The sequence below is a fragment of the Elephantulus edwardii genome, unplaced genomic scaffold (genome assembly GCF_000299155.1).
Source record: "Elephantulus edwardii isolate Elephantulus edwardi_28Jun2011 unplaced genomic scaffold, EleEdw1.0 scaffold00146, whole genome shotgun sequence".
Lineage (NCBI taxonomy): Eukaryota > Metazoa > Chordata > Mammalia > Macroscelidea > Macroscelididae > Elephantulus > Elephantulus edwardii.
The window spans coordinates 1,536,053-1,559,229 of record NW_006399896.1 but is presented as its reverse complement, the minus strand read 5'-3'; the positions used below and the strand labels follow the sequence as shown (position 1 = coordinate 1,559,229).

Here is a 23,177-nt window from a genome sequence, read left to right as displayed (position 1 = left end):
TCCTTGGAGGCAAGGATTCTGGGGCTTCGTCTGACATACTTTGGACATGTTGTAAGGAGAGACAGGTCCTTGGAGAGGGACATCATGCTTGGTAGGGTAGAGGGACAGGGCAGGAGGGGAAGACCCTCTATGAGGTGGATTGATTCAGCGACTGGGGTAATAGGGATGGGTGTGTCAGAGGCAATGTGGTTGGCACAGGATAGAGCAGGTTTTAGGGCTGTTGTACATAGGGTCGCTATGAGTCGCAAACGACTCAATGGCACATAACAACAAGAACAACAACAGTTATTAGTAAGATGAATGTAAGAGGGGATTCCCCAATATAAATGAAAGACTGTATTAGACATAATGTATATGCATGAAACACAATGTATATGACTAATACAGTTTTTTCAAAATTGCTGGCTTTAGGTAATTTATTAATTTTGTTCCTTGGGCTTGGATTCATGAATATTTTTAGACTTGTGCGTTTTTGGCTTTTCCCATCCAAGGGGGATTGGCCATTTAAAAAAGTTTTTCTCTGCTGTCCTCTCTTCAATTCCTGGGGGACTCTTAATTTACATACACTTAAACTTGAGATAAGTACTACAGCTTATTGATGCATTGTTCCTATTTTTCAGCTGCTTTCCCACTGTTTCATTTCGGTATTTATAAAATGATGTTTTCCAAATTTACTATCTTTTCTCCTCAAATATCTTAGCTATTTTCAGTCAATGTTTTACTTCAGACATTTTAATTTCCAGAAGCTTGAATTACACCTTCTTTATACCATTCATTAGACTTAACATACTTAATCTTCTTCTAGTTTCCTGAACATTCATTACATAGTTGTAACACCTATCCTAATGCCCTTGTCTATTAATTCTACTAACTCTATAATTTGAGTCAATTAATTACTATTTGGGCCCATTGTTTTAATAGTAATGCTGTCTTTTTTATATAATTGTTGTTATTGTTAAGTGCTGTCAAGTCATAGGAGACTTGTAGCGACCCTATGTACGAAAGTCCTGAACACTTGTGTGCCTTTCATCCTTTCTCCAGATTCATAAGGTTTCTGAAAGCAAGCTATTACGGAAGTGGATGCCATTCCTGCTTCCAAGCTTGTTTTAATCGGGGAGCTCTGCTAAACACTATCAGCCATGGGTAACCATTAACACATATGACACATCAGTGTCACAATGTTCAGCTTCACAGCAACCACAAATTACTTCTGTATGGCAAGTGGACACACCAGGGCTATACAACCTAGAGAAATGTTTGAACAAAAACAATGAAAAACAGCCTGAGGGCCCTTCAGTATTTTACCATTCTGGCATGCCCAAATGCTGGCAAACTCTGGGCCAGAGACCTCCAGTTCATCTGGCAAGTCCGCTCTGCCAACACCCACTTGGGGTGAAAAGAAAGCCACAAGCATCCAGAGTGCTCCATACCTGCCTCTCCTGGTTTAGTTACAAAGTTTGTATACATTGTTTTTCACACTGGATCTTTCTCATTTTCTTTACCCACCCCTCAAATTGTGTGACCCTATGATTAACCTCACCCCTCATGCTGTAGTTCCTCCCCACCCCCAAACCTCATACACGTTCTAAAATAATGGTCTTATACAGTATTTGTCCTAATGGGACTGAGTTCACTTAGCATAATGCTCTCCAGTCTTTGCCAAGTTGTAATCTACAAAATCAAAGCTCCTGCATGCTGCATAGTATTTATTCCATCACATGAATGTATGTTCTTACTATGGTGAATAACACTATTGAACATTGGTGTAAAAGGCTCTGTTTGTGCCTCAGTTTTCATTTTCTCAGTGTATACTACAAGCAGTGGAATAGCTGGGTTATATGGAATTTTTTATGTTCAACTCTTTCAGGACACTGTCTTCCAGAATGATTGTACCATTTTACAATGCCACCAACAATGTATAAAGAGTTCCTATTTCACCACATCTTCTCTAATATTTATCACTCACCGTCCTGTTAAACTTTGCCACTCCTTCTGGAATATGATAGTATCTCATTGTGGTTTTGATCTGCATCTCTCTTATATAAGGTCAGTGATTTTGAGCATTTCTTCAAGTGTCCATTGGCCATGAGTGTCTTCGTCTGTGAAAATTCTTTCCATATCTTTTGCCTATTTTGTAATTGTGTGATCAGTCTTTTTCCTGTGGAGACACTGAAGGATTCTGTAAACTTTTGATATGAGGCCCTCGTCTGAAATGGCATTGCTAATTGGTTTTTCCCAGTCAGTAGGTTTTATTTTCACTCTGTTGGAAGAAGTTCAATTGATTACTATTTTCCTTTTGAACATTGTATTTATAGGGTTATTTTTGATTGGATGACATATTGTGAATTTTACCTTGCTGGGAGCGATGCACACTTTGTAGTCTATAAATGTTCTTGAGTTTTGTCTTGAGACTAGTTACTTGGAAATAGTTAAAATTCTGGGTTTTGCTTCCTCCCCCGCCCCTTTCCCCCCATCTCAGTCAGGCAGGGCCAGGGCAATATTTAGAGGTAACTAGTTCCTACTTGACTGCATGTTTGATCTATTTCTTATTTAGCTACCTGACTGGAAGAGATCCATATTTATTTCCATTCCAAAAAGAGATGATCCAAAAGAGTGTGGACATTATTGAACATTATATCACTGATAACACATGCCGGCAAAAATCTTGCTGAAGATCATCCAAACCTGACAGAAATAATACATCAACAGAGAACTACCAGAAATATAAGCTGGATTTAGAAGAGCAATAGGGACATACAGTCAACATCAGATGGATCTTGGTTGAAAGCAGAGAGTACCAGAGGAATGTCTATCTATGTTTTACTGACTATGCAAAGGCATTTGACTGAGGGAGTCACAACAATTTGTAGCTAACACTGAGATGAATGGGAATCCCAGAACACTTAATTATGCTCATCTGAACAGGAAACAGTTGTCAGAATAGAGCAAAAAACACCACATGGTTCAGATCCAGGAAAGGAGTGCATCACGGATGTATCCTGCCTTCATACATTTTCAATCTATATGTGGAACAGGTAATTCAGGAGGGTGGACTTTATGAGGAAGAATGTGACATCAGAATTGGAGGCAAACTCATCAACAATCTGCGTTATGCAGATGACACAACCTTGTTTGCTGAGACTGAGAAGGACCTGAAGCATTTGATGCAGGAGGATTATAGTCTTCAACATGGATTGAAGCTCAACTTCAAGAAAACATATTCTCACCACTTGGCCAATTGACAGCATCATGATAGATGGAGAAGAGAATGAGGTTGTTAACAATTTCAACTTTCTTGGTTCCACAATCAACATTCTTTGAACTTGCAGTCAGGAAATCAAAAGACAAATTGCACTAGGAAGAGTGCTATCAGGGACCTCTCCAGAGTGCTGAAGAGCAAGGATGTCATTCTGGAGACTAAGGTGCACCTGATCCTGGCTATGGTCTTCACAATTACTTGCTATACATTAGAGAGCTGAACAATGAATAAGGATGACCATTAGAATTGATACCTTTAAGTTGTGGTGCTGGAAAAGAGTACTGAACATACCATGGCCTGCCAAGAGAACAAACAGGTTTCTCTTGGAGAGGGTGAAACCAAGTTACTCCTTGGAGGCACAGATTTTGAAACTGTCTTACATACTTTGGGCATGTTACCAAGAAGGACAAGTCCTTGGAGAAGGACATCATGCTCGGAGGAGTGGAGGGATGGCATAGAAGAGGAAGATTCTGAATGAGACGGATTGATACTGTAATTGGGATAATGGAGGCAGGAGTGTCTGAGACAGTGAGATTAATCAGGATAGGGCAGGGTTCCAAGCTATTGTGCATAGGGTTGATAAAAGTCACAAGCGACTCAACAGCACATAACAACCACCTAGCTCCTATAGAGAGCTCTGGTGGCATAGTGGTAAGAAGGTGCACTGCAATCGTGAAGGCTAACAGCTGTTCTGCAGGAGATACATGGGCAATTTCCTCCGGTGCAATTAACTGCTTCTGAAAACCTGATGGGAGGATGAGCTACATATGTGTTGGCTCTGACTCAACAGTACATAACAACAACAGTTCCGAATAGGGAAGCTCTGGTGGCCTGGTGGCTAAGGAGTTGCACTGCCAATCCAAAGACATGCAGTTCAAATCCACCAGCTGCTCTGTGGGACAAAGATGGAAAATCTCCTTCCATGTGATTAAATGCATTTGAAAATCCATTGAGGGGTTAGTTATGATTTGGTTCCAACTTGATGGTAAACAACAACATTTACGACTACTGAGTGTCTATAAAACCAATGCTGGTATTGTGGGGTTGCAATGTCCAACCTTCACTAGTGGCACAAGAAGGAAGATACACAGCATCACCTGATTACTATGAGGTCTGACATGCCCTCCTGCTCCTGTCAAACCCAAGACCTACCGACTGCCCCTCTTACACTCCTATTGTTCAATGCTGGGTCTGTTAACCTGCCACAATGACCACACATGACTCAAAGACAATACTCATAATTATGGGATTTATTTGGGGCATAACAGGTTAAAATTCAGGTTGGAAATAGCCAGGATACAATTCTTAAGTCATGACAACTTCTCAAGTATGATTGGAGGCTCTCAGACTTGAAGTCTTGTGATTCCGGGCCAGTGTTTCAAAGTGATTTTCAGTCCTCTTAATTATTGTGTCACCTCCCCCAACCCACCCAGATTTCCAGTGAGGGTAAGCCAATGTTCTTGGGGAGGAAGTTCCAGTTCAGCTCTGCCTCATGTTGATCTCTAGTTCTCCACTTGAGCTGCTGCTGCTGTTCTGGTCTAGGTCTTGGTCTGTCAACTGTAGAATTCTCTGGTCCAAATGAGGAAGGCGGAGCAAGAAGACCAGGGAAGCCAACACACATTCTCTGCTTTCTTGATGGTAGCTAGACTTCCAGTGAAGCTGCCCAATCACTTAGTTAACTGTCTGCACAACCTACTGATATGTCCCCATCCAAAAGGTGCTATTGACCTCATTCATATTATTAGCATAATCCTACCTAGCCATGTGGTGAAAGTCAAAGGCAATGGCTAAGAAAGCTATTTTGAACAACTGACTTACCACATCACAGCATCCTACTCATGAATTAAGTTTCATGAATTAAAAGGTTCTGTATTTTGGCTTTATGAGGTTCAGTGAGTATTCCTTCTAGCAGCTGTAAGTGGCCTCAAGTAGTTTCTCTACATGTATATGCTGGACTTTGCAGCTCTTTCTGTACAATTCACCCTTCTCCAGGCTCTGAACTGCAAACCCTGCTCATTGTGGCCTCTTTGTTCTTCCTAGCTCTGACTTTTCCATCAAAGAGAAATCACTAGGAAATTCCCTTAAAGCAGAAATCATAACTTTCCTTTCCTCTGCTTCCTCTCAGAGATAATGGTCCTTCCTCAACACTGTTACTCAAAGTCTTCAAAACTCTTGTTTTTCTCCCATGGTTTCAAGGTACAGGGTAAATCTGATCCCTGTTACTCCATTTTAGATGGAAATGGAAGTCTGATATGCAAGAGGGAAATCTGAATCCTATATTAGGAAGCTCTCCAAACACTCTCTCACCTAATGATTTGTCTTTTTTTATCGTTCATATTTATGCCCATTCTTCCCATCTCCAACTTCTCCTACCCTATCTTAATCATGCGACCTATACTTTCTATTTCATACATGCTGTACTGTGAACAGCAGCCTCTGAAAGGTTCTTCCTGATTGTACGATTCAATGTAGTCCACATATTTCTATTAAGATACAGATTCCCTCCCATCCCCTGCTTTCCACTGCTTTTTGCTTTCTTACCTAAAGCTTGAGAAAGTCCATGAACAACACTAGTTGCTAATCCAAAAGGTTAGTGGCTTAAATCCACCTAGAGGTGTGTCTTGGAACAAAGAGATGATCAGTTTCTGAAAAACTGGCCATTGAAAATCCCAAGAAACATAGTTCCACTTGAATACACATAGGGTTGTTGTAACTTGGCAATGACTAAACCGTAACGGATTATTATTTTTTAAAAATTTTAAAACCTGATGTACCCTGGCATTTAATAAATTTGTGAGATTGATGCATGACTACTCTTTAATAAAGTAGTCTGGGTAACATAGTGGCTTACGTTCTACTACATGAAAGGTTGCTAATTCAAAACTCCTCAGGGTTATTACATCAATTACTATTTAAACAGAAGCCTGGGAAATCTTGGTAACACATAGGTAACAAACGTAGCCTGCTATCAAGCATACTGTAAAATGACTCTTAAAAATTATGTTGTCATAAACACATAAAACAGAAAAATCTAAAGGTATGTCATATTCCTTTCCATAAACACAAGTTATTACGATTTTAAAATTTGATAAATATCAGTTTCTAACTTGGAAAAGACATGATTGAGCAATATCTTTCTCCATTTACTTATCTATGAAATATTTAAAGAACAAGAATTTCTGGAAAGGGATTTTCTTTCCTGTCTAATCGACATCTTAAGAATCTATATGGCTTCACTCCTTGTCAATTGAATTTGGAATACATGTAATAAACTTCCCAGAACACTTTAACATTAGAAAACAGGTGATTCACATTCTGATAAAGAGCAAAAGACAAGTGCTTTATTATGAGAACTGTTCAAGTAAAATTTCAGTGTGCACCAGTGGAAGTGAATAAAGATTTGCATCAATTTTTTTTTTTAATGAACACTAGGTTAAAAAGGAGCTACACAGTTGTTTTTTTGTTTTCCCAAACACCATCTTTGCTAAGGCAAAAAATACATTTCATTTTAGAACAGAACTGTTACAGAAGCTACATCACAGTACAGTACAGAATGTAAAATTCATCCTAGTCTGAAGCCATCATGGAATGGCACATCACCTACGCTTATAGCTTCCTAATGTAGGTTAAAAGTACAGTATTTATCACAGCTTTATTTTTCTTTAAACTGATAAAGTGAATACACTTTCTATTCTCAGGAGTGTGCAGATGGGTCCCATATGCTGATATTACAATAATTACAACATTAAATAACATTGCACAGTCAACCTCCAAGGTTAATTCAGTATAAAATAACAAGTATTAAAATGTACCTTTACTAGTGGTTTTATATCGCATATATCACTAATTATGAAAGAAAAGAAGGCAAATGCCCATTACAAAGCTGCACACTATGGGCATGATGATGTGGAATAAATACAAGAAATCTGGCAAAATATGAAAAACAAACAAGTTACAGGGGAACAAAAACTGAACGACCACATAAGCATAAACCAATAATATTACTGTCATATAAACTGTATGTTTTGCTCAAAAGTCTCTTAAGTACTTACAGATACACTGTGGAGGGGTGGATGAAGAAGATGGAAGGAGAATGAGGCCAATGTTCTCAATGCCAGTTAATTCCTGAGGTGGCATTATTTCTTAACTGATGCATTGATCAACACTGCAAAAATGAGATTGTGCTATGGAACAGTCCCAATATTATTATACTCCCACAATTACATTGCGGTATTCTGAAGGCAGCAAACCTAAGTGACAGTAATAGTTAAATGATGCATTTACTCTTCTTAATTTTGCTGCTACAATTAGCAGTGGGCTAGGAAATAGTTGGAAATTTAAAAGAAATCTGATCTAGGTTTATTTTTTTTTCTCCTCCAGTACTTCTTAGTTATCTCATGGCAAACGTATTATTTTATTTTCATGTACTTTATTTTTAAAAACTATTAAGTGCCAACACTGTAAACACCTTGTTTCTTTTCAACTAAATATATTTTTCAACTGAATCTTGATTGATAGGGTAAAAGCAAAGATAAGCAGGGATAATTCAGTGTATAGTAGAAGCTGACCTATCTATCAGCTTCTGGCTTCTATTTATACATGATTTTAAAATAATTTTTAAAAGTCCATGCTACAATTGGAAAGACTATTTTTGTGCACTTTTAATTCTGGACACAATTTTCAAAACTGCATGATGGAGGTAAGAATTTTAAAAACCCACCAAAATGTAAATAAGAGGGAGAACATTTTCAATGCGAAGCATCAAACATGTATTTATGTGCAGAAATCTAGACAACTATACAAGTTTTTAAGCAATCATCTGTTTTATTATACAATTCTATGAACAGAAAATGAACAGAAATACACAATATACTTACCTGTACATGTGAACCCTACATTTTTTAGCTAGAGATATTTATTATAGCTCAAACTAGCTTTAATTTTACAGTTCATAACTATGTATAACCTTATTGCGTTAAGGGCAAATTCTACATAGGGAAGTTTCACAGGCCAATCACATTCGGCATTACTAGTACATTCAAAAAACTGTACCTTATATGTAGATTATCTTTTCCCTGATCCTGTAAATCTGGGTTCTTTACAGCTTAAGCTCATTTGCTATTTTGGATGCAATGTTCTTAAAGGCAATAGACGTCCCTGATATTCGCTTGAAGCGGACCCCGTTAAGTGACAGTCGCGGCAGCTTGCAGACTTCCATCTCCCACTGCACGAGGCTATCCTGTCTAGCATCGCCATGGACACAGAAAAGCAAAAACCTCTCCTTTTGTTCATAGTCACAGTTATTTGCATCTAATACTTTTCGGATCTCTCGCATCATGTCATTGGGGTCCATTGAACTAGTGGTCTTCATGCTCCATGTGAACCGCAGAGAGCGCGGCTTGGAGTCTTTGCCCTCTTCTTTGTCTCTTTCTTTTGGTTCCCCTGATGTACTTCTGGAAGAAGAGGGTAAAGGGAAAGAATGAAAAAAGGGCAGTCAGCAAAGAAGTCAATGTTTGCACAAAATCCAAGGTCAGTGTCTAATGAAACTTCTCACTGTGCAGACTACCTTTAGATAGACACAGAGACATCAGTTACCTTGCTGTTGCAATAACAGATTGCAGTAAGGAACCCGTTTAGAGTTTTATACTTCATTCAAAAATAGAGTATTTTCTAAAATATATTTTTTTTGTTGTTACAGCTTTACAGTTGAAAGTAATATACTACTCAATTCCCTACAAACTTCTGCTGGAATGTGTGAAAGCAAACTTTCCCTTTTCTGCACATGTGTACAAAATAGGGACCACAAACATTCTGCTTGTAAAACAGGCATTGTTTTGAAATTTGAAGAAAAATGCACTTTTTTCTGCCTTTTTTAAAATAAAAGGAACACTGGAGACAAGGATATAATCAATGATTACAGAGAGGAAAAAAAGAACTATTTATAACTGATAATGTCTATTGTACTGCAATTATGTAAAAGTGTCAGGTCATGGCACTCTTCTAGATATCCTCCAACTGCTCCCTGCTTTACTCTCAAACATCCTTAAAATAGTCCACAAAGCCTCATATGACCTACCCTCCAACTCCTCTCTACAACCCACATTTTTCTGCTACCTTCCTATTCAACGGTCTCCACATTATTCCTTATTAGGGCCCAGGTGCTTCTCCCTGACAGAAATACTTTCTCTCAGCTGTATGGATAATTCTCTTATTTCTTTCAAATCTCTAATCTTTTTCCCCATGAGTTCCTATCACACCCTTAATTTACTTCTTGCTGACTCAGCTCTTTCTCCAACAGCTTTTATTACACACACACACACACACACTCTCTCTCTCTCTCTATTTGATATACTATACTATTTAATTGACTTAACTTTGTTTATCTGTTATATGAATCTATTACTAGATTAGATTTTAAATTCAGGGAAGGCAGTAATTTTTTTCTTTTGTGTTCACTGGTATGACTGCTGCTGTTGTTATGTGTCATCGAATTGCTCGTGCCTTGTAGTGACCCTGGGCACAATAGCTCTGAATGCTGCTCTATCCTGAGCAAATCTTACTGAATCTGACACAGCTACTACCCTCATTAGCCCAGTTAATGTGTCAATCCATCTCATCTGGGGTCTTCCTCTCTTGTGCTGTCCACCTTTCCAAGCATGAAGTCCTTCTCCAAGAATGTGCCCAAAGTATGTGAGATGGAGACGATTAAAACTTATTAAACGTCACTGAATTGTGACTACTACATTATCTTCTATAACTTAATATCATATCAGAAAAGCTATTTCAAATAATCATAGAAAAGGTAAAATTAAGAGTATGAATTAGAAGATTCTGTAGTTAGTTAAATTTGTAGTCATTATCCAAACATGGCTACTGCAGTTATAACTTGTTAAATCTATTTCATTTTACATATTTAAGAAACAATACACTTGGAAAATTACACATAAAAAATGAAGGTGTGTAGAAACACACACACACACACACACATATATATGTCTCATTCATATAACAGAATCAGTATGATATATATTAATACTCATGTGTGTATGTATCTCTCTTATTCCAAAGTAGTATTTGGGTTCCTGAGGCTGTTATGAAAGTATGGCAAGTATTTATTCTTTTATTGTGCAATGAAGCAAAGTCACTGCATCAGCAGTCCTTTTGGGTTGTAAACTCCACAAGTCATTCATTAGGACCACATGTGTTAATTAGATAATGGAATCCACATGTCAGAAATAGAAGGAACTTTGGAGATTACTTGACTAAAAATTCTCATTTTACAAACAAAATGTTAAGGTTCAGAAAGCTCAGATGGCTTTTATCAGGTCACAGAGCTAATAAGATGAAAAATGAAGACTTAGAAAGCAGGTAGCCTGATTCCAAGAGCAGTAGTCCTTCCATTACAGGCACACACAAGATGATCTTTTCTGCATATATCTCAAATGTATTACCATGGGTGGTAATAAATGACCAGGAGAGATCAGTTCTTGGAGAAGGATATCATGCTCAAAAGGGTGGACAGACAGCGCAGAGTCCCCAGATGAGATGGACTGATACAGTAACTGGGATGATGGGGGCTGGTGTGTCAGAATTAGTGAGACTGGCTCAGGACAGGGAAGGGCTCAGAGCTGCTGTACATAAGGTTGCTATGCATCACAGGTAATTCAACCAGTAACATTCTATGACAAGTCTGGAAGCAGGAGTGGCATTTACTTCCTCAACAACTTGCCTCCGGAAACTTTATGAATTTTTATAAATATCAATAGTTGTAGGGGACTTTAGGCCTTTTGTTCATAGGGTCAGTATGAGTCGTGCTCAACTTGAAGGCAATTAACAACAACAGCAACATTAACTGTACATAATAGAAAGCTCTTGGAAATACTGATGGTGGCTTAGTGGTAAATAGGTGCACCAGCAATCCAAGGGCATGTGGTTCAAATCCACCAGCTGCCCTATGGGAGAAAGATGGGCAATCTTTTCCTGTGTGATTTACTCTCTCTGAAAACCTGCTGCAGGATCAGTTGTGAAATGGATCCAACCTGACAGTATACAACAACAACAGCGACAGCAAACATTTGCTGAGTACTAACCAGGAGCCAGGAAGTGTTCTAAGGGCCTCATGCGTATCATTTCTTTATTTATCCCCCACTGCAATGCTATGAGGCAGGCAGAATCAGGAAATGAGGCACACAGTGCAAATTCCAGTGCTAGTTAAGTGACAGAGAAGTGTCAGGACTTTTAACCCTCCAGCCACGCCCTCACTTTGAAAAGAAGGATCTTCATTATAACTGCCTCTATGCCATCTATGCTTTTTGCTTATTCTACATCTGTAAAAGGGATACTTTTACCCAGGATTAAATGGCTAGCACAGAACCTTAGAGAGAACAATATACTCCAAAGTAAAAAAGAAAACAAAATCCACACAAAATGGAATGTGAAAAATGCTCTGCGGACATTTACACAAGATCAGTCAATAGACTCTCATGATGTTAATGTAACTGTCTCATCAAATTAAATAGATGGAAGTGCAGGTAGGTGAACTGCAGGATGAGCGGCCACTGAGGAGCCTCTGACATTCTTTGAAATGTAGCAGAAACAGAGGATGAGATAGAAAGAAGGGGCTTTGAAAGTGATGATTGAGTGAGAGAGCACTAAACACCAAAGCCTCATTTTGATTAAATAGGCAGAAAAAAGTTAAGCATATTTTTCCTGCCCACCCTTGGCTTCGCCCCTGGTGACTGAGGTACATAACTCAACAGAGAAACACTGTAACTATACAGACAAAATATAAACTAAGCAGTTTCTGAAAAGCGCTTTTTTTCCTTTTATAATATTCATTATGCTTTATATTTCAAATAATTTTTTAAAAGGTAGAAACTAAATCCGAGATTTGTAATTGGTCAAAAATACTCCCTGAATGAAGCAATGGGTCTGTCCTATTGAGGAGCTACCTGGGAAGATAAGAGGCTTTTATTTTATCTTGTAATATTTGTACATACTCAAAAGAATGTATTACTTCAATTCTGAAATTTTCCCTCATGAAATAGGGACAAAGTACCAACACATCTCCTAATAGCATCCCCAGATCAACATCACTTGGGAGAGCATTAGAGTAGGCTTTGATCGTCTAGTCCACAAGGAGCTGTGCTGCTCACCCAAAGGCACGGCCTCTCTGGTAGTTCGAAGCCACCAGCAGCTCCACAGGAGAAAGATGTGTTTTATAGCTTCCTGAAAACCTACTGTAGGGACAACTATGAGTTGGTTCTGACTCAGTGGCAATGAGTTCAGAAAGCCAGCATACACCACTGAATTAGAAGCTCTGGGGCCAGCATTCCAGGTTTTATCAAGTCCTCTAGGTGATCTGGATCATGTCGTAGTTTGAGACCCACTGGAAGGACAAATGTACTACCTATATATTACATATAAAAAAAATGTATCAGACGTTGTCTGTGACTGAATACTCACCTAGTATACAGTTCTAAAAGCCAATCTGCTTACCAATTTGCTGATATCAGCATTATGAAATTCTTTGCCACTTGACTTTAACTAACTGTAATTACATTATTTTAATGAGAAAAGGGTTGGTGTATTTTCCTCTATTAATTTTACTTATGCCAAATTAATTTCATATAACAGAATGGTTATTTCTTTATAAAAGAACATAATTAAAAATAATGTTTGGAAAACACCAAGTAAGTTAAATATATGCTAGGCAACATTATGAAAACCCATCCCAAGATAAAATTTTAACATACATATCTTATCTAGCTATTATTTGTATTCATGTTTTTAAGTGCTGTAAGAATTTCAAAGGTACGTGTTCATATCCTGGGACCTGGCGGCGAAGGATTGAGAGTGGCTCCTCACCTCGAGGTGTCGGTTCTGCCACTGGCTTCACCTTCACTTGGATCCCTCAAAACAAAGTGAAGGTTGAGATTTAATGATAAAAGTTAAAAGTAAAAAACTATACCAAGAACACCTACATCTAAAATGACTTTCAAGTTAAGTTGCTGAGAAAACTTTCTACCACGACATTTTTCTATTACTAATCCGTCTCACACTATGTCTCTTCTTTTCCATCAATCATCATTCATTGAGCGTCTACTGGGTATTATCACAGGTGAGATGCTAAGTGAAAGTTAAGGAATTTTTTTTTTTTCAAACATGATCTTCAATTTTTCCAGGCACAATTGTTTATTATGGTCATAATTTATCTTTTGGTTTAGTTTTAGTTCAACCTGAAAGAAATGGCAACAGCGAAACTTAAATTCATATTTGTTATTAAACATAATTCTAGTAGGCGCTCAATTTAGAAAGTACATGAATCTATCTTATAGTTAGATATAAAATTCAACAGAAGTATTTCTAGAAATAAGCAGCTTTAAAATAAGCAATCACTTTATTTAACAAGTTATCCTAACAATTCATGCACATGGTAAAATATTATAGCAAATCAAGAGTTCATCTCAAGTAGGCAATTTAAAATCATGGATTTGGTCCTCAACAGAAACTGTGATCTTACCTGGATATCCACCTGTGAAACACATGGTAAAAATCCAGAAAAAATTCGACTAACTGTTCTTGTGCTGAATGTCATACGTATTTTCAAAAGTGTAACTAAGCCCTACTTTCCTTGCTCCACCTTGTAAATAACAGCTGACTCATCACTTTACTTTCCACACAATGGCTCTCCCTTTCTGGATCTTGTTAGGAATACTGGCTGGAAGAATTTCTGCAACTTGGCAATTGGTATTTCAAATGATCTAGCATCTGTTTTAATTGTGGGAAGCAGGTGGGGATACATATACAGAGCATAGCTATTATAACAGATTATGTAGGGTAGCAGGACTCTCCAACATTGAAATCTTTCAGAAATCAAACACCTTATATAAAGCAATATAACTGACTAAACTGAGTAGATAATTCTATCTATATAAGCTATTGTCAGAAAAATGATGAAATAATGTAATTTCCAGTGGTTAGTTATCAAAAGCAGCTCTGGTGTCATAGAGTATTTCATGCTGGACTGCTAACTGCAAGACAGCGGGGTAAAATTTACCAGATGCCCCACAGAATCAGTTTAGTAGGTGTTTCTTCCTATTAAGATCTGTTTTTGTTAGGTGTCTTTGAGTTGACTACAACTCAGAGCAATCCTATGAATAATAGGTCGAAATCTTGCCCTATCCTGTGCCACCCTCATGATCTCTGCCATCCTCAAGGCCACTGCTGCATACACTGTGCCAATCTATCTCACTGAGGATCTTCCTCTCTTGCTGACTCTATTTTTCCAAGCAAGATGGCTTTTTCCAAGGACTGGCCCTTCCTGACAATATATTCAAATTATGAGACAGGAAGTTTTACCAGCTTTGTCATGAAGGAGTACACTGGTTTCATTTCCTCCAAGACAGATTTATAGCCTTGGAGATTTATAGCTTCAGAAACTCTATGAAAGGTCACCAGGAGAAAACCAAAAGCAGTGGGGTTTTGGTTGGGCTATGAAGATTTTTTTAGATGATTATATATTTAAATATATTTATAAACATTTATATATGATTGTAGTGGAAAGCCCTTCACAATTATGATGCCATTCCCTAACACCAGGAAACAATGCTCTTCTGTACTCCTTTCTAAATACAGCTTCTCTACTGAACAAGGAGAACTGGCTTTCTCTTTGAACTAATGGCTTCCAGATACATGTGCAATTAATCCTGATTTATCCTCCTCTTTGTAAAACTTAATCTAAGGTACTTTTATTTCTCCTGTTTGTTGTTAGGTGTCATCGCGTTGACTACAATTCGTAATCACCCTATGAACAAAAGATCGGAACTTTGCCCTATCCTGGCATTATCCTCACTGTCAGGCACTATGTCAACCCATCTTATTGAGGGTCATTTTCTCTTTCACCCTTCATTTTTCCCAACATGATGCTTTTTTCAAAGAACTAGTTCTTCCTGACAACATGCCCCAAGTATGACAGATGATGTTTTACCATCCTTGTCTCTAAGAAGTATCCAAGTTGCACCTTCTCTCACAAGTCTGTCCTTTGGCAGTCTTTGGGACTTTCAATACTCTTCCAACATAAAAAATTGAAAGGCATTCAAGTCTTCTTTGATCTCCCTCATTCACAGTCCAACTTTCAGATGCAGAGGAGATAACTGAGAATACCACGACTTTGCTCTTAAACTGACAACTCTGCTCGTTAGAACTTTGATGAGGTCCTAGACAGCAGACTTCCCCAGTGTAACACATCTTTTGATTTCTTAATTGCTATTCTGATGAGTGCTGATTGTGGATCCAACAAAATTGTTGATAACTTAAATCTTTTCTCCATCAATCATGTTGTGTAACAGTCCAGTGGGTAGGATTTTTGTCTTCTAGGTGTTGAGATATAATCCACACTAAATGCTGTAGTCCTTGATCTTCTGCAGCAAATGCTTCAAGTTCTCTTCATCTTTACTTTCTGCAAGCAAACTTGTGACATCTGTATAATGCAGGTTGTTGGAATCTTCCTCCATTCCTGATGTCACATTCTTCATATAGTGCAGCTTCTGAAATTATTTGCTCAGCACATAGGCTAGATGGGTATGGAAAAATGATACCACTTTGATACACACTTTTCCTGATTTAAACCATGCAATGTTTCTGTTTGGACAACCACTTCTTGACCTATGTTTCACATGAACACAACCAAGAGTTTTGGGATTCCCATTCTTTTCAATGTTAGTTGTAATTTGTTATGATGTATTCTGGGATTCTCATTCTTTTCAATGTTAGTTGTAATTTGTTATGATCCACACAGTCAAATGCCTTTGCAGAGTCAACAAAACACAACTAAACATCTTTCTGGTACTGTCTACTTTTAGCCAAGATCCATCTAACATCAGTAGTGATACTGCTCTTTTTGGTAGCTTCTTTGGAATTCTGCTTGAATTTCTGGAAGTTCTTTGTTGATGCACTGTCCTGGTCTATAAAATTCTTTTTTTGTTGTTGTTTGTTTTGTTTTTAAATCTTTCTTTTCCTCTAATGGCATTCAACTTTAGTTGGTCCCAAAAGTCTGTGAATAATCTCCAGCCTCTGGGTGTAGGGGGAAAGGAAACAGAATAAAAAGAAAGGTTGGGCTTGAAGCCAGGATAAAGATGAACTTAGGATAGACTGACTTGTAGGAAGAGCTGATAAATAAATGATTAATCGAGAATATTAATGAATAGACTGGTCTATCTTCTGAACATAGAGAAATCTCAATTTATCTCTAACCCTCCCCCAAAGTTGAATATGGTGCAAATGCAGAAAGATCAACGGCATTTCCTGTCTGTCAGATGCTAAAGAACGTAATAGGCTTATTCCTTGCTGGAAGCAATGCTTTGCTTGTCTTTCTATATTGTGTCACCTATAATATCTTCCACAGCCCAACCTCAAGTCACAAAATGCTCTCAGGAAAGCACTGCAGTGAACACAAGGAGATTTGTAAAACCAAAGCTGTTCACACAGTAACAAGAAGTGAGGACTTTTCTTCTTCCCTGTCCAATTATTAAAATACCTACAAAACCGAATCTTCCAAAGACCAACAAATTGCTGACAAAGGACAGCAAACCAATCACCGCCATCTCCCTAAAGGCTTCCTTACTACTTCTTGAGAGTCCTGCTGAAATTGACTAAGTGCAGTGTGGAACTTCAGGAACTTTTTGGCTAGCTTCCCTGAGAGGCTGACTAATTTTATTCTCCAAGGACATGTCTCCCTCACAACATTTACAAGAATTTGTTAGTAAATATATCTTGTTGGGCTGTTTATTTTTTAAACTGTCTTTCCCACTTTTCATCTATTCTTTAAAAAATGTTTATTGAGCATCTATTATGTGTTAGATACTGTGCCAAGATGTGGAAACTCAGAAGTAAACAACAACAAAAATTCCTGCTCTCATGGCACTTATTTTCTAACTGAGAAGCAGACAATAAATTATCTCAGTATTAAGTGCTATAATGAAAAAGAAAGCCAGAAAAGGAGATAGAGGGTGAAAGGGGAGTGGTGCATGTGATTTTAAATAGGGCAGCTAAAGAAGTCCTCTCTTGAGGAAGTGGCATTTCAGCAAAGACCTAGGAGGTTAAGAAGTGAGCAGAAATATAGGGAAGAGGATTCCAAAGAAGAGCGAGTATGAAGTCCTGAAGGAAGGGTGTGCTTGGAGGCTCAGATGCCCTCACTGACTGGTGCAGTCTCACAAGGGGAAGAGTAATGGAAGATGGGGTCAATACCGAAACAGGCAGTCAGATCATGCTGGTCTTGTAGGACACAGTAAAAGCTTTGTATTTGGAACCAGAGGAAAGCTACTTATGAACATTAAATTAAGGCATGACAAAGTTAGACACATTGTTGAAATCAGACTAGCAAAGTAGGGTAGAAGCTTGCAGACCTCATATGAGGTTGAAGACTGCTTTAAACTATGAAAGCTGTTGTACAGTAATGGGAGCAGTCAGATCCTAGGAACACTGTGAAGGCAGAGCCAACACCACGTGCTGGTAGACTTGATGTGTGGTGCATAAAGGGAGGAGTCAAGGGCAACTTCAAGGTGTATGGCCTGACAAACTGAGTATGGCACTGAAATTACCTAAAATGGTCAAGATTGAGGTTTTGGGGGAGGACTGGGAGTTCTGTTTTGGAGACTTTTTGTTTGAAAGTTCATTTTACATGTAAGTGGAGAGGCTAAGTAGGCATTTGGATAATATGAGTCTGCAGTTCAGGGGAGAGATCTAGGCCAAAGATAGACATTTGGGATTCATTAATGCAAGAAGGTATCTAATGTCATGGGCTTGAATGAGATCATCAAGAAAGTGGGGTTAACCAGAGAAAGAGAAAGTGTCTCAGAACCCTGGGGCACTGTGCTATTTAAAGAGCTGAGCAAAAGTGCAAGAGAGCCTGAAACTAACCAGCAAAGGAGCCAGAGAGGGAACAACAAGTTTATGAGCTAGGAAGAAAACCAGGGACCAAGGGAGAAAAATAGTTCAACTGTGTGGAGACTTCTCAGACTTGAGGTTATTCTCGGGCGGGCAGGGGCCACACTGGTACCCAGACAACAACAGTCTGCCACATAGGAGGTGTCCAGACATGTGCAGAAGGGCTGCACAGAGATCCTTTACTCTGACTTCTCAGCAGACAATTTCTAAGGCACTTACTGCTCTAATACTCTGTCTCTTTAATACAGAGTTCTTTCACTATACTGTCTCCCCTAAAATCTACATTTTTATAGGATGGTAAGGAGAAATAGTTTGTATAATGCTTAACTAGCATATTAGTATTTAAGCTTCACATTCATTCCATACCTCTCCTCTTTCGGAATAATTCTAATTTAACCATGAAAAAGTTCTGGTTTTTAATAATGGCCTTAATTAATTCTCAAAGCAGACATTATATATACTCTGAGTGGCACTCTGTGGATAGTGAATGCTGTTGGGCCTGCCGTTATCAAGGCACTGTATTAGTCACATAATACAACTCACAGAGAGATAGTGAAACAATAAAAAAGCCATACATTGTTTTTTAGGACTTGAAGTCTTAAATGAAGTTGTGTGATCCTATGTAAACTGGCCTATAAAATAATTCCATGACAAGGCCAGAACCTAAAATGCTTCTCCATTTTTTGTTACATACACTCTTTAAAACCCTAGAAACACTATTAAAATTGAAGACTATTATATAATTAATATTTTTAAAGCAAACACAATGACTTCTCATTCATCAATCAAGGCTCTGCTCAAACATGGGGAAAGAAAGCTTTAACTTTGTTCCTAGTCAGACACAACTGTCACTCTCTGAGCTCCACTAAGATGGCACTAGTGTTTCTGTAAGTTTGTATTTTCATACTGTTGTTGATGTTAGCACCTTTTAAAATAGTAAGAATTTTCAGGGCACAGGTACTATCTTATTCATTTTCTAATCCTGATCTGCACCTAGCACAGTGCTTTGTACATAACAGGATTTTAGTAAGCACTTATAGGATGCAATAAAAGGTTTAATTTACATCCATGTGGATTAGATTCAGCACCCTGTACAATCATGTGTATCTTATATTCACACTTTATAGAAAGAGTACAGCCTTGTTACTTTATTAGATTATAAGTGTTAAATACAAAATTTTGCTTTAACTGCTAATGATGCTGAGATTTTATGGTAGCATATTGTATTTGTAATCAATGTGATTCTAGCATGTAGCATTTTTATACCACATGGCCCAATACTAAGAAGCTATATTGCACCCCAAAAGGCAAGCAGTTTGAATCCCCTGGATGCCCTGTGGTGAAGCATGGGTAATCTCCCTCATGACTTACTGCTTCTAATGACTGTTGAAAGGGTAGCAGTAAGTCAGTTCTGACTCGACCGCACGTAACAACCAAAATTTTGTTGGTGAGGAATCAAGTATTGACAAATATAAGTTCACATTTAACTCTTTTGTTCTACATCAAGGGAATTTTAAATATGAAATAATAATTTTGCTATTAAAGTAGACATTTTAATCTTAAGGTTTTATTGTTGTCAATTCTATTTTATAGAATTTTAAAATTCTCATGCTTAAGAAAACAGACTTTCTACCTTCCTAAATTTTTATTACTACTTCTGAAAAGAGTAGCTGTTATAATTTTTGAAAATCACTATAAAGATTAAAGAAAAAGAAAAAAGTGTCTCCTTCTCAATCCCTAGAAGAAACAGAGCCTGACATTATGTTGGTACTGACCTGCGAACGAATTTGGATGTTATTTTGCTGATTATACCAGTTGATGTCCCCCTTCTGGCGTGTGAAAATGCCCCCGTTTCATGAGATGGTGAAGCAGGTGGCCCATTGTAAGCAGCGCTACGACGCTCCCGGAGCTGTTCGCCATGGAAAGTGCTTCGGCTTGAACTCCCTCGGGGAAAGCGGGTTCGGTCTGGAGTGGTGGCACTAATACTGTGAGCAGATGGGGAGGCAGCAGGCACTCTCTGGGTTGTACTTCAGGGATAAACGAAGAGATCTTATTTAGAGTAATGACAGAGAAATCTTCCCCTCATGCTAAACTAGTAAAAAAATTGCTATGGCTACTTCTATTCAATTCTGTTTTATTGTTTCTCATTAGGGATGTGATGCTTAGGCTAACTAGATAACCAGAGAGAAATGTCATTTCCATTTAAAATTGTAATGTATAAAAACTTGGTGACCAGACGAAGACAAGACTGAAGAGGGGACATGAAGCTAGATACTTTTTCACTCTCAGAGATGCCAAACCAGGGCTGCTTATATACAATCTCATTATTTCATCTATTTTTTTTCTTTCTTTCACAGCTGGTACTTTTTATCTTATAAGCCAATCTTCTATTTAGACAAAAAGATGACCTCATGGAATAGTTTCAATTCAAGATTTAAAGACTATCTATCTCAGGGTAACAGTCTTGGGGAATCCTCCAGCCTCAACTCATCAAGTCTGACTTCTTAAAAAGTTGAATTCTGTTCCACATTTTTCTCTCATTTTATCAGGACCCATTTATTGTGTTCCTGATCACATCTGTCACTAGTGGTTGAGACGATGGTTTGTATAGACTACTAGTTATATCTATAAATATAGGTAAACGCATATAGTCATATACATAACAACAACTAGTTCTATACAGTATTTTCTCCTCTGAGTCTTGGGTTCCTTCTATCTCTTTTACTCCAGATGACAGAGACCAATAATTGTGTCCTTCGTAGTTACCAAACTATGTATGTTTTAAGATCTACAAAGTTTTAAGACTCCAGACATTATTCATCAAACTGGGATATAGAAAATAAATTTTAAGTACTACATCATGAAGTGTGGTTGAGTTGTTCCATAAGCCCATGGTCCTAAACCTCCACACCTACAAAATAGCCCTGAGATTTCTGGTGAGGTCTAAGATGTACTTGTGTGTGTGTTCTCTGTTTTTCTGAAGAGTTCTGGTTGAATGCCTGGCTGCTAATTAACATGTCAGCAGTCTGAACTCACAAGCTGATCCACGGCAAAAAGATGTTTTACAATATGCTTCTGTAAAGACTATCATATTGGAAACTCTATGTGGCAGTTCTATCCTGCCCTATAGGGCCACTATAAGTCAGAATTGATTCAATGATGATGGTTTTTAGGTGCTTTATTATGTGATTATATGTGCATGCATATATAAAATAATTACTGCTGTATACTGTTGAGTTGCTTCTGACTCATAATTGAATCTTCCAGTGGGTTTTCTGAAGCAATAAACTGCATCAGAGGAAACGGCCCATTTTTCTCCCATGGAGCAGCTGGTGGATTTGAACCTCTATCTTTGGGGGTTGGGAGTGCAATTCTGTACCATTAAACAACCAGTGCCGTATGTGTGTGTGTGTGTGTCTGTCTGTGTGTATTTTTTCATACATATATACACACACAAATCAAACTCACTTTTGCCGATTCTGATTCACGGAAACCCAAGCCTTCACTGGGCTTTTAAGACTATAAATCTTAATGGGAGGAGAATCTATCATCTTTCTCTTGGTGTTTAGCAGCTTAACACTTAACTTGGTAAGCCACCAGGACATCTCCATATGGATACATAGGCATACTTACACATTTATACACTTGTGTGCAGACATACATACATACACACACACACACGTAACCACACACATACATTTCCAGTATTGCTGTTGTATGTTCTCCCTATTTTCTTAACTTATATTACTCAGTAATATGGTGGAACTTAATAAACATGAATTTTACTGTTTAGAAAATTAATTCTGAATAATTTCCCATGCATACTTAGGGCTCAGTGATAGCACAATGCTATATGAAGAACCTAACTACCAAAGGCTTAGAATGTTCAGATGTTCATAAGTGTGAGAAAATAAAAATAGACAAAAACTACTATATAATTTTAATTTTATACTTAAAAAGGGCCTCTGAGATTATCTGTGTCATCGATTGACTAAAACCTTGTTAAAGTAAGAATAAGTGTGGTGTTAGCCTAAAAGTTGGCTTTTTTTAAGACACGGGTTAGCCCCTCTGGTCTCTAGCTACTTGAAGGAACATGGTCTTGCAGATCAGCATAGGTTTGTTAGTCATCAACAGATGAAGCAGCAATATAAAGCATGATTCTCACACTGTGTAGGAAGATTTGGAACGGCAAAACCTAAGATGAGTAAGGCTTGTGGCACCCAGATCCTAGTGGTGGAGAGACTGACAATGCTATGGAGAAACTGTTTCAAGGTGTGACCTGAGATTTCTTGCTTTTGTGCTGACCACAGTTAAAAGATATTGCTGTTCTTGGCCTTTGATGATGAAAGAAAAGGCTGCTTGCTGAATTGAAACTGGAGCCTGGCTGAGTTTTAGAACTGTTGGGCTAAAACCTGGACTTGCTTGGGTGATATTCTTTGCTTCCCTCACTCTCCAACTTCTTTCTCTAATAAACCCCATTTTTGGTACCATAACTGTGAGTCTGTTAGTCAGCAATGAATAAATGAACCTCTTGCTGCTGGGATGGCTCTAGAGGCATTATGGGGTGGGGTTATGGGCTCTTTATATGCTTTCTCTGCTCTGAGGCTTTGAGGGGCTGTGCTATTCTTACTCTCTGGTCCTTTGAGAGAGGTGGTCATGACTCTGTATCTATGGACCGTTTCCCTCTATTCAGACAATAAGTAACTGGCAAAAGCCAGGACAATCACCCTGACAGTTCAATTTCAAGTTTAGTGTTGATCTTTATTTTAAGTCATTAAAATCTCAATTTACCTACATAAATCAGGTAGCAATACCTTACTTTTTAGATGGATTTAGAGTAAGATCTTCAAAGAAAATTCCTCTTAAAAATGGTTTAGATTTTAAATATTTTTTTTATAAAAGTCAAAGCACAGTTAAGCTTCTGATTTTCTTCTGACAGAAACAATTTTTTTTAGAAAGCATTTAATATGAT

The 23,177-nt window shown here is 38.0% G+C and overlaps 1 protein-coding gene across 3 annotated transcripts in view; it reads right to left on the bottom strand.

Moving 5' to 3' along the window:
• Positions 1–6,300: 6,300 nt before the first annotated feature.
• MARK1 (MAP/microtubule affinity-regulating kinase 1) overlaps positions 6,301–23,177 on the bottom strand; it is a 229,919-nt gene continuing 213,042 nt past the window's right edge. For 2 of the 3 annotated variants that reach the window (XM_006894540.1, XM_006894541.1), the window contains 2 exons: positions 19,981–20,232; positions 6,301–8,712 (listed from right to left, as the gene is read on the bottom strand). In XM_006894540.1, the coding sequence (XP_006894602.1) occupies positions 8,358–8,712; positions 19,981–20,232 (607 nt within the window). In that variant the 3' untranslated portion in view covers positions 6,301–8,357. Of the gene's footprint in view, positions 8,713–13,126; positions 13,172–19,980; positions 20,233–23,177 lie in introns of all 3 variants that reach the window. The other variant, XM_006894539.1, reaches the window with a different exon arrangement.